Genomic DNA, 10220 nt, shown 5'->3' with positions numbered 1-10220 from the left:
TCCCCTTCGAGTTAAACGGTCCCGTGGCTTTACATCGCGACACGAGGGAATCAAGGAGCGACTCTCATCTTCGAGGCGGCACGATTCGTACTGACGCTGCGGGGTCAAGCCGCTGGAATAGAGGGAAGCGCGCGGGCACGCGCGGGCACGCGCGGCTCTGAACCTAGGCGTTTTACGTATTTTTGACGAGAGCGCTCACTTCTCGGACTTTCATCTCACGTGGGTTTATTCGCCGAATTACGTATTTGCTATACGCTATATGAAAGAATGAGATCACTAGCACTTCCGATCTAGTAATATTGCAAATAAAGAAACATACCTTGTAAATCGAAAATTGTGAGAGGTAGTGTTTTATAGGCAGGAAAGGCGGGAAGATGGAAAGCCGTTCATATGAATGGTCTCGCATGTTCACCACCAAAAACGTTCCGTAATACCGTCAACTACTCATTTTTCATATTTTCGCTCAATTTGCTTTACATAATAAACCCCCTAACCGCGAATCTAAATTCAATGACGATCGCACAACTTTCGCGCATGTCCGCGCGACTCGTTCGACGCGTATGTCAGCCTGTGCTTCCAGTAGCCGAGAGGAACTTCGAGATCGATGAGGCCGCAAATGCGGAAAAAAATCAACGGAGGCTGGCAAGTCAGAAAATTCGGGAAAAGTGGCACGATCTCCTGTACTTACCTCTGCATCTTCTCTGAAAAAAAAATCGCAGCGGCTCAATTTCAATGTAAAGACATTGTCCGTAGGGCCGACGAGAAGACAAGTGCGGAAAAAATGAATTCTTCCTCATCAGCCCTAGTCTCTCTCCTGCGAGCTGCTGCGAGCAAGCCAGCGAGAAAACGAGCACTGTCCGAGGCGGTTTTTAGATAGGAGGATGGCACTTCTTCCTTCGTTTCAGCGTTGAAGCGACGTATCGGGTACGTCCAATTTCCGCGGTAATAACGGCGCTCGCGGTGTAAAACGTTTCGTATCCGTCCTCCCCGAGCCCGTGGTCGCTCTCGTCCTCTCTTTCGTAGCATCGACTTGACAAGGCTTGTACATACATACATGCATACATACATACAACAATCTTGCCGACACTCCACGAAAAGGAATTGCAACGTCGTTACCGGTGGGGAGAAGATGACGGTACCTACGGTCCTTGCTTTGTCCCTGTGTAAGGTGCTGCCCCCTCGGGAGCCGATGCGCCGAAAGGCACGATGCGTTGCGGAACGTAGCCTTTGTTTCGAATCGAAATGTGGGCACGTTTAAAACCAACCAACTCCCAACGAATATTTGAAATATTTTTCAAGTGTGCGCCCACCCCTTTTGCATGCCGTGACCCTGCACAACGTGACACGACGCGATCCGATACGACCCGATACGCGCGACGCGGTACAATGTGTACGTATGTACATACAGAACTATGTCGGTAGAGGGCCGCTAGGCGACGGGGACTCGTCGATAGCCGCGAAACACGGGCTATGGCTTCTACTCCAACTCTAGCATGTCTGAATTCATCGCTTTGACACACGTTGTTTACGGACTGTAAGCATGTCGACGAGGTTGTAGAAATACGCTCGCTCGCGAGTGCAGCATTTCTGAAAACTCCTGGTAATGCAATGTAACGACGGTTCTTTTTGCTATATTTCTCCTTTTGCGAAGAAATGTTTATTATCGTTGAGTCTCTCGGCGGGTGTTACAAGGCACTCTAACTTGCTTTGTAGTTAAATTGCTAGGTTTTCGATCTTTTCCATTCCGCTGGATTTCATATTCAATTTAAAGGAACTTGTTACCTGCCGCGACATGAACATGCACAACTGGACAGTTTAAGGTCTGATAAAGCACAATATAATAACAATTAGGGTCAAAGTCGTGACATTAATATAGTATTATATAATTATTAACACCGTACGTTAAATGAGTGTACGTAATCCTTGCCACGGATTTTCACCGCTGGTGGCCTACGTGATTTCAGAGTCGTAACAGTGAATACGACCGTGTTTCAAGAATAGAATCATTTTTTAATTACTTTGATCTCCGGTTGATTTGGAAATTATAAATCATGTTATATAATTGTAGGAACCTAGTAAGCGATTCGATAGATTTTAGAATTATGTGTTTAAGGGTAACATGAAGTGCAACATAAGTTAGCTTATTTTCGGATAAGTTGGAGTTGATTGAAAAAATTGATCCTAATTGTGGAAATCGATATAAATCGTATCTTCAATGGAAATATAATAAAATAAGCATAGATGATACTTATTTAAATTAAACTTCTAGTATCCTCTATCTTCATATGAGTACACTTACACTTAGCAGTATAATGACTTGTTTTTACTTTCAGGTTACAAACAAAATTAATTCGCAGATGTATTTGGCAATGACATACCTTTTAATATTATGTTTTAAAATTCAATGGACATAGTCCCATAACACACGCATACCCATTTCCCTTTCCGTGGCCTTTAGTTCCAAAGTGATATTTTATTGGAGACAAAATGGTAAAATATTATGAAAATAGCATAATCTTTCAATTTAATTGGGCTCAAGTGGCACAAGGATTTTGGCAACGATATCCGAATCCTAATAGGTATTTATATATTTGAAATCTTATTTTCATAGGATAACACAATTTAAGTGTTTAAACTAGATTCTTCTCTTCGCATACGTAAAACAACTATAAGTCCTATATTTCCTTTTCGCAGCTCCCACGTTCTTTCGGAAGACACAGTGTTTAGAGAGGTGAAGAATGGAAAGTTGTATTCCAAGAGGTTGCTAACTAAAACAAACAGAGTACCTAAATGGGGTGAAAGATTCATCAGTATGAATGTAGTAAAAGTAGTTGAGGAAAGCATTGTTGATCCCAAAGAGAAAATGTTGACAACTTACACACGAAATCTGGGATATACTAAAGTCATGGTAAGAATTTCTTTGTGCTTAAGAAGCTGTGAAATCAACTATCATAAGTAATAATGTACTAGCACAAATATAAGGTTGGTTTCATTTATGGCTTTTCTACAATTCATTGAAATGTAACTGAACATTTATTTCAACAGAGTGTAGTGGAAAAGGTAGTGTATAAGGTATCGGAAGACAATCCAGAATGGACAGTAGCCAATAGATCGGCATGGATCGATAGTCAAGTATTTGGCTTTAGCCGTGCAATTCAAGCCTTTGGACTGGACAGATTCAAGAAGAACTGTGCCAAAATGTCGGGTGGCTTCAATTATGTTCTTAGTCATATGTTCCCACATAGTGCACAGTTTATGAATCCCACTCTTGCTCAAATGGGTTTCACAGATCGGGTAAGAAATACTTTAATATAACGTAATTATGGATGCTTATCGTCTTCTTAAATTAACGTCAGCAATCTGTTAAATTTAATGAGTTGTCAACATTTTTGTAGCTGGCAAATCCACCTATGATGAAATTCAGTCATGCAGCAGAAGATTTACAGCATTCATTGCACGATAAAGCCGAAAAAATGAAAGACGCTGCTAAGAAGGCTACCGACTTAGCAAAGCAAAAAGCTAGTCCAGTATATGCAGCATGTCAACCTAATCAATCGTAAAATCTGTTTGGTAAATCACACGTTCATGGAGTACATAATCATACCATGTCAGCTAACAGTGATTATGATAAATCTTACTAAATCGCTGGTCCGGGTTACAATTAATGTTTTTAACATTAGATAAATTGACATACTACAGTGCAATTCGGATATATGACATGAATTTTTTTTTTTAGCCAATCAACATTAGAATGTACCGAGTAATTGCTGACGTTCACTCTTTGTTTAGCAATTCCTTGCTTCATTACGATGAATTTATTAATTCTCTAAATATAAAAGACATAATTAATGTTTAATAAGAAATAACGTCAACAACTTTGATAAAATATCCATTCATAATACATACGCAAAGCCTGTAATTGAAATAATTTCAGCTCATATTCACACTTCTTTTCTAACACATTTGTAAATTCTTTTTACCTTAAACAAGTTTTACTACGGATACAAAAATAATAATGAATACCTAAAGAAAGAAAATAACAACTGGCCCAGAGATACTGTGTCCTCACGATGCAAGGAATATTTCTATGGCAGATAATGTAATTCAAGGTGAACATAGATTGTTACCGATTATAAGACAGGTTTCATCAATTGGCCGTGAAGTGATTTCCGGATGATCATTCCCTAAAACTGCCAATTATCTGATAATGGGAGAAATAGAAGCATACAATTAAAGGTATAACTTTTAATGAATTTACGAGTTTTTATTTTCTTTCAGAATAAAAGAGTATCGTTCCTCTATGTTGCCTCTATGTACGCATAAAAAAGCTTGTGTATATTAGAGATAACGTTATAATTTCATATAAGTTTTCACTTACATTAATTTTAGAGGGCCTAAGCTCATTACTGACACATGATTACATTACACGATATCGTTAATATGGTATTATAGTTCTCTAGAATTCGGACGTTTAGAAATTAATTGAGAAAAAAGAAAACATTTATTAAATTTCCGGTCTAAACTAGCCAAATCCTGATTTCAAATTAGAAAAACGTCGACTTTATAGATTGTCCTATTCCATTTTTTCTTTACATTATCGTCATCGCATAATATTTTCACTTCTTAATTTGCACTTCTTAATTAATACGTTGCGCTGTGCTTAAGCTATACATTATAATAAGTAAACCTCAATCAATGGCACGTGTGCAGACAATAAAGCTTAACCGCTTGAAGAAATGATTCCCTTACGTAAACAATGTCGGAAGAAAAATAGTCTTCGCACGATTACACGTTTACTCAAAGACATCGATTTATGAATAATATAATCTTCTTCGCAACGCAATTGCCAATTTGAGAAGCTACGGAGAAAGAATTGCAGTTAAATGAAAATAAAGTAAATCCATTAGACAAATGAAGCTAAAAGTTGTCCGCAGAAAAATTACATTTTTATTTCGGTTGATTGTAACTTTACACCACAATGACTAACACTTTAAGCTAAGGGAAGACATGCACCATAAAACAGGAGGTCCACATCTAGAAAAAGAAACAGCGATTACCTTAAGCCCTTTGATGTATGCTGTTTAATTAATTCTATATAGATGGTACTTCGGGATTGTACATTGTAGGAATCGAAGAGAAAGAAATCTTTCCAAGATCAGCAAGGATACTGACATTTCTAAACGCAAGGGTTACAAAAGTCAAACTAAATATTCTCTTAATCAAGATTATCAACTGCCAATGCAAACCAACCAGGGAATAAACATTCCTATTATTTTAAAACCCGTAAGAGAAATTGAATAAGTTCCTAACGAACGAGAACTTGTAATCCATGTACAAGCAAATAACCAATCGTATTTGCTTGCCCTAAAACGTTTCTTATTCTTTCTTTTTTTCTTTAACAAAAAAAGTTCACGCGTAGTTTTGTTTAGTTTACCTCCTAATTTATTACGAATAGTCGATAATTTCATTGACGATAAGTAATCATTAATACTATACGTATTTCATCGGTTTAATCCAAAGAACTTACCTTGTCCACAAAATTTAGCGCACTTAAGGGCATTGGGATTATTGTACGTGACCTTGTTAGTTCCACACACAGGATTGTATTCCGGAGTTATTAAGCACTGCGGACAGGTCCTGGGAGTATCTACGGAACTTTCCGTTGTAGGACTGACAGTAGCAGTCGTTCCTTCCAATTTGGTCGTCATCGTTGACGTAGCGGGCTTAGGTAAACCATTTTCCTGATTACTTTCCCAAACCCAAGGTGTATCGTCATCGTCTGGCGTTGAACCGCAATACGATGTTAAAATAGCTACAAGTACAGAGTTTTTTTAAGAATTATTTCGCAGAGAGGGTAAAAGAAATTTTCGAATGGCACATCTTTCGGTCAACCGAGGAAGACCAAATTCGAACGGTGTTACGGAACAGCATTTGCAAGTGCAATTGAATACGATAGAAAATGAAGCTTCGTCAAAGATCGTTAACTGACCCGAGAAATATAAAATGACGCAGTACTTCATGATAAATGTAAGGAACGGACTCGAAGCTCGGCAAGGACCGACGATGACTGGGATGACTGATCCTTGCCGAAGCAGCTCGATTGAACCCGATCTAACGGTTGAGCAACGAGGAAAAATAATCCTCTACCGAGAATCCAGCGATTCTCATTGCAAACGAACACATCTTCCTAGCGCATGGATCGATCGCAGGTACAGGCTTAAATGCTACATATTTATATGACATCAAAGTTTGGACACCTGGTAAAGGTATTGGTTTATGTCGTCTCAACCGGATCGATATCACTTGACGAAATAATATCGTTCACATTCTAATGAATAACTATGTCGAGTAATATCGATGGATCCGCACCGATGTGATCTAACGAGGATTTCATGAGTCGTAAATGTAGACGAATATTCGAGAGAATTTTCAAAGGAATTCAATTGCAAAGTGAAATTTCTGAAAGCGAGTAAAGTTCCGAAAAGCGCATACCGGCGTTTAATCTGAAACTCTGTATGCCTGGGTATTTTATCCCTAAAAACTGTCATTTGCACAAAATGTTGAATGTTTATTTTATTAATGCGACCGAATAACGCGCGATAGATCGTTTCTGATGACTGATTGACTAGTCGGGTTCGATTTATCGAGCAGATGGAGGAACTTTCGAAATTCGAAGAAAACGTGAGTTGATCGGTTAATATTTGTGTTGAATCAAGTGTCAGGTAAAATCTATTTTTTGTGGAACGGACGGATCTGCGGTAATCCGACGAATACACAGACCTTGCTTCGTCGTTGCCCCCCAAGCCCTATTGTAGCCTATTGCAGATCCCATTATAGGGATCGCAGAGGGAGAGGGAGGCATAATACATATAGAAATTGACACTTTGACGTTCAATCTACGTTAATGCGCGTTGTCGTCGGCATCGCGACGCATCGCGTTGCGGCCGATTAGCTCGAACGGCATTGGGCAGCTGAAAAGGGGTAAAAATGAACGACTCCTAGGAGCACGTGGAACGTATTTAAAAGTAGGAGATGGCCTCGTCGAAGCGGAAAGGATTCTGGAGAAGGCAGGGGCCGAGGGTGGCCCGGGTGCGTCCGTACGCGTGTACGCATGTACGTACATGCCCGACCCGTTTGGGCGTGCAGAATCGGTATATATAAACGAGGCGGGCGCAGCCATCCTCGCTCAGTAAGTTTTCGCCGGCGCGGTCTGGCTCTCGAGCGACGAATAAATTAACATTGAACTCAAGGCGATCGCCCAGAACTTCGGGTCGGAGAATTTCAATGCTCGAAAAGACTCTTTGCCGAACATGACCGGTCGTACCGTTTTGTGCGCGATAGTAAGTGCATTGGTACTCGCGACGAGTCCTCGTGCTCTCCCCCAGGTAATATTCCCGTGGTTACAATCCCGTGCCTGGAATCCTCGTTCCACCGTCAATTCGAACGTAACAAGATTTTCTTTATGCCCGGCGCTCAATCGAGGCCTCCGCGAATATAGCAAAAGGCGAATTTAACGCGTCGGTCGCTACGGCGGTCTCCGGTGACTGCCGGTGACCACCGTGGCGGTCAACGTGTCAACGAGGGGACGCACTTTCCCCTTTAATTGTCCCAGAATAGCGAGCGACCCGCGACCGGAGCGCTTTCTCAAGTTTCGGTGACCTCGAACTCCGGACCAAGGTCCGGTGACGACTTCGTTTTCGACGGTCCGGCCGACAGACCAGCCAACAGGCCGCTCCCTCAAGGAGGAGACGATAACGCGAATGGCAGTGACTGGGGTCAACCAAGGCCGGCCACCTCGTCCGCCGCTACGACGACGCAGGCTCCGGCCGAGCCTACCAGGATGAGCGACTGCGAAGCTTCGTGCCCGGTAGGGACTATCTCGGGATTGCTTGGGGATAGTTCGAAAGAGGACGATCCCAGACCACGCATCGCGGTGGAAGGGGTAAACTCGAAAACGGGTTGAGAAGGTCGCGCGACTTGGGTGCGCTGTGTACGCGTAAGATCGGATTAGTCTATATATCTATACACTTCGCTTTACCCTGGAAGGGGTAAACGAATGTATCACGTGAGGCAACTGCTCACCCACACGGTTAAAGCCATTTTGATTATCGAAGATTTCGGAATCTCGGAATTTCAGAGATTCGGTACGAGGTCTAGGTTTGCATGGTGAAAGAGGACGGTTCCTTCGACTCGTTGTAAACTTTAATGCGATGCCAAATGTTCAAGGATCTCGCAAAGTAAGAAATCGGTTTTATCACGGAAAAGCTTAAGGAAGCGGAACGAATAACTTTTGAGAATCTGTTAATAAACTCTCTTCGAGACTTGTTTGCTACGACGTCGCATGGCATTTTTAAATGAATTCTGTTCCTATTCAGAGCACACCGGAATACAATCCAGTTTGTGGAACCGACGGGGTATCGTACTCCAATCCTGGAAGACTTACTTGTGCCAGGCGATGTGGGAAAGGTTCGTTGCACCGATTTATTATCGAATCGATGGACATATATTTCACGGTTTTGCTGTTTCTCTTTCCAGAAGTGTAAAACTTTTTGATACTTTTATAAGATCCCAAATGTCACAACAGGGAAACTTAAAAACATTAAATTTAGAATCATGTACGCTTTGTCGCTAATCTTTTATTGTGAGTAAAATAAGCAAAATTAGGGTACAGGAAAATCAAATCGACGGGATACGGTCAAGTAACTTTAGTAATTTTGTACAAGAATAAGTAAGTAATTGGAAATAATTCTGTTACAGTTGTGGAGACGAATCATTTTGGACCATGTTCTAGTGGTGCGATAAGAGGTTAACATTGTATTAAAAAATACAAATTATCTTTGATAAGAGCAATTGTTTTGCTCTCAAAATTACTACATGTCCTTTTGTTGGTTGATATTCTCATTAAATGCAACCCTTAAAAATTAACAATGATGCTGTATTTATTTCCTTACCAATGTCATTGAATGTAAGATCGATTATTTCCAAAATGAAGAATGTTACTCGGATAAGAGCATAGATTACTATAGAGATAATAATATGTTCCGAAACGGCGCAATTGCTGCTCTTAACGAGTAACACAAGTTAATTATAAATAATCTTTGATTTATTCTAGTATTTACAAACAACGGGACACTTCGATCCAATGTACACAGCTGATTGAAGTCACATACACACGGTCGTAGTCATTCAATTTATGTAAAAAAAAAGGTTTCACAATAATTATTGAACATTACTCCAATATTGAGAAGGTTATGATGAATAGTTTAATATACGTTTATTTTTTCATTGGTGGAGGCCCACTCATAGGAGGTGGTGGCCCATTCATTGGAGGTCTCATAGGTCCCATTGGACCCATAGGCCCCATCACAGGACCCATAGGACCCATTGGACCCATCATAGGTGGCCTCATACCAAGCATCGGAGGCATCGGTCCATGGGGTCCCATCATCATTGGCCCACCTGGTCCCATCGGCCCTCCGGGATGCATTACGGGAGGTGGCATCATACCAGGAGGTCCCTGCGGTGGTACTCCAGGTCGAGGTCCAAGATTTGGTGGAGGTGGAATCGCTGCACCTTTATTAGCTGCAAATGGGTTAGAGGCAATTTTCCCTGCCTTAAATGCAGCTGTTGTTGCATCGATCAAATGTTGAGCTTGTTCCTCCATCCATTTCTGATAAAAATATTTTACATTGTCCTTATGTTTGCGTCCTTGGCAATGAGTCTTCCGCACGCTCGGCGAATCATGCGTTAAATATGTGTCGCAATAATCACAATAATACTTGGGCATGTTGAGAATTTTAAGACTTCCTGGAATAATACATTTTTAATTACTAGTGATACCTTGACTATTTGTCGTAGAACGTTAGCTTACGTACCGCTTTCGTACGTACGTCCAGAGATGAGTTGGGAGATTGCTCACGGAAAGGATCGTGCGATCGCATCCTGTGCTGCCCTCTGGTTTCGTACGTTAGCTTTCACTGTTTTTTTCCCCCAAGGGCGGCGCAACGAATTTCTGATATTGAGCTCGCGCACTCGCGATAGCGGTACCATCTACCAGTGACCGTTGGCGGCTCACGTCCTCGTGACGGTAATACCATGCGGCAGTTGACGGTGGTGCCTTACCTACGCTTACCGACACTGCTCGCTTATGATGGTAAAGGAAGAACACTCGTGACGCTCCATATGACTTTATCTACTTATCTACTACTATTAAGTACATT

General features: G+C 41.3%; 4 protein-coding genes across 6 annotated transcripts; 2 read left to right on the top strand and 2 right to left on the bottom strand.

Annotated features, from left to right (window-relative positions):
* Positions 1-1460: 1460 nt before the first annotated feature.
* Positions 1461-4253, top strand: LOC105701336 (PRELI domain-containing protein 1, mitochondrial). 3 transcript variants are annotated; one of them, XM_012428003.2, is made up of 5 exons: positions 1461-1600; positions 2334-2579; positions 2695-2908; positions 3046-3294; positions 3396-4253. In XM_012428003.2, exons 2-5 carry the CDS (start codon positions 2488-2490, stop codon positions 3558-3560), a joined length of 720 nt encoding a protein of 239 aa, XP_012283426.1. In that variant the 5' UTR covers positions 1461-1600; positions 2334-2487; the 3' UTR covers positions 3561-4253. The 3 variants fall into 3 exon arrangements, with proteins under 3 accessions (XP_012283426.1, XP_012283428.1, XP_012283427.1); XM_012428005.2 differs by having other exon boundaries at positions 1461-1610; XM_012428004.2 differs by lacking the exon at positions 1461-1600 and adding an exon at positions 1621-1820.
* On the bottom strand, positions 4250-6174 carry LOC105701339. Its single transcript, XM_012428009.2, has 3 exons — positions 5990-6174; positions 5528-5812; positions 4250-5034 (listed from the first exon to the last, which is right to left on the bottom strand). The coding sequence occupies exons 1-3, from the start codon at positions 6018-6020 to the stop codon at positions 4991-4993; spliced, it is 360 nt and encodes a 119-aa protein (XP_012283432.1). The 5' UTR covers positions 6021-6174; the 3' UTR covers positions 4250-4990.
* Positions 6175-6310: 136 nt separating this feature from the next.
* LOC105701338 (four-domain proteases inhibitor) lies at positions 6311-8925 on the top strand. The gene is made up of 4 exons (XM_012428008.2): positions 6311-7385; positions 7613-7867; positions 8376-8466; positions 8758-8925. Exons 1-4 carry the CDS (start codon positions 7311-7313, stop codon positions 8808-8810), a joined length of 474 nt encoding a protein of 157 aa, XP_012283431.1. The 5' UTR covers positions 6311-7310; the 3' UTR covers positions 8811-8925.
* On the bottom strand, positions 8652-10007 carry LOC105701337 (U1 small nuclear ribonucleoprotein C). Its single transcript, XM_012428007.2, has 2 exons — positions 9876-10007; positions 8652-9807 (listed from the first exon to the last, which is right to left on the bottom strand). Exon 2 carries the CDS (start codon positions 9785-9787, stop codon positions 9275-9277), a length of 513 nt encoding a protein of 170 aa, XP_012283430.1. The 5' UTR covers positions 9788-9807; positions 9876-10007; the 3' UTR covers positions 8652-9274.
* Between the last annotated feature and the right edge of the window lie 213 nt (positions 10008-10220).

This window comes from Orussus abietinus, unplaced genomic scaffold, assembly GCF_000612105.2.
Source record: "Orussus abietinus isolate OABI.00-Male unplaced genomic scaffold, Oabi_2.0 scaffold673, whole genome shotgun sequence".
In the NCBI taxonomy this organism is placed as follows: Eukaryota; Metazoa; Arthropoda; class Insecta; order Hymenoptera; family Orussidae; genus Orussus; species Orussus abietinus.
Note: the sequence above shows the minus strand (reverse complement) of the source record. Positions and strands in the feature narration are given on the sequence as shown.

Excerpts from the sequence above, each read along its gene's own strand:
- LOC105701336 (XM_012428003.2), top strand. The coding sequence starts at position 2,488 with ATGGTAAAATATTATGAAAATAGCATAATCTTTCAATTTAATTGGGCT. Across the intron at positions 2,909-3,045 it reads TGGGATATACTAAAGTCATG|AGTGTAGTGGAAAAGGTAGT; the intron begins GTAAGAATTTCT and ends TTATTTCAACAG. Across the intron at positions 3,295-3,395 it reads AAATGGGTTTCACAGATCGG|CTGGCAAATCCACCTATGAT; the intron begins GTAAGAAATACT and ends ACATTTTTGTAG.
- LOC105701339 (XM_012428009.2), bottom strand. The coding sequence starts at position 6,020 with ATGAAGTACTGCGTCATTTTATATTTCTCGG. Across the intron at positions 5,813-5,989 it reads CGTCATTTTATATTTCTCGG|CTATTTTAACATCGTATTGC; the intron begins GTCAGTTAACGA and ends CTGTACTTGTAG. Across the intron at positions 5,035-5,527 it reads CGCTAAATTTTGTGGACAAG|ATGTGGACCTCCTGTTTTAT; the intron begins GTAAGTTCTTTG and ends TTCTTTTTCTAG.
- LOC105701338 (XM_012428008.2), top strand. The coding sequence starts at position 7,311 with ATGACCGGTCGTACCGTTTTGTGCGCGATAGTAAGTGCATTGGTACTC. Across the intron at positions 7,386-7,612 it reads GTCCTCGTGCTCTCCCCCAG|AATAGCGAGCGACCCGCGAC; the intron begins GTAATATTCCCG and ends TAATTGTCCCAG. Across the intron at positions 7,868-8,375 it reads ACTGCGAAGCTTCGTGCCCG|AGCACACCGGAATACAATCC; the intron begins GTAGGGACTATC and ends GTTCCTATTCAG.
- LOC105701337 (XM_012428007.2), bottom strand. The coding sequence starts at position 9,787 with ATGCCCAAGTATTATTGTGATTATTGCGACACATATTTAACGCATGAT.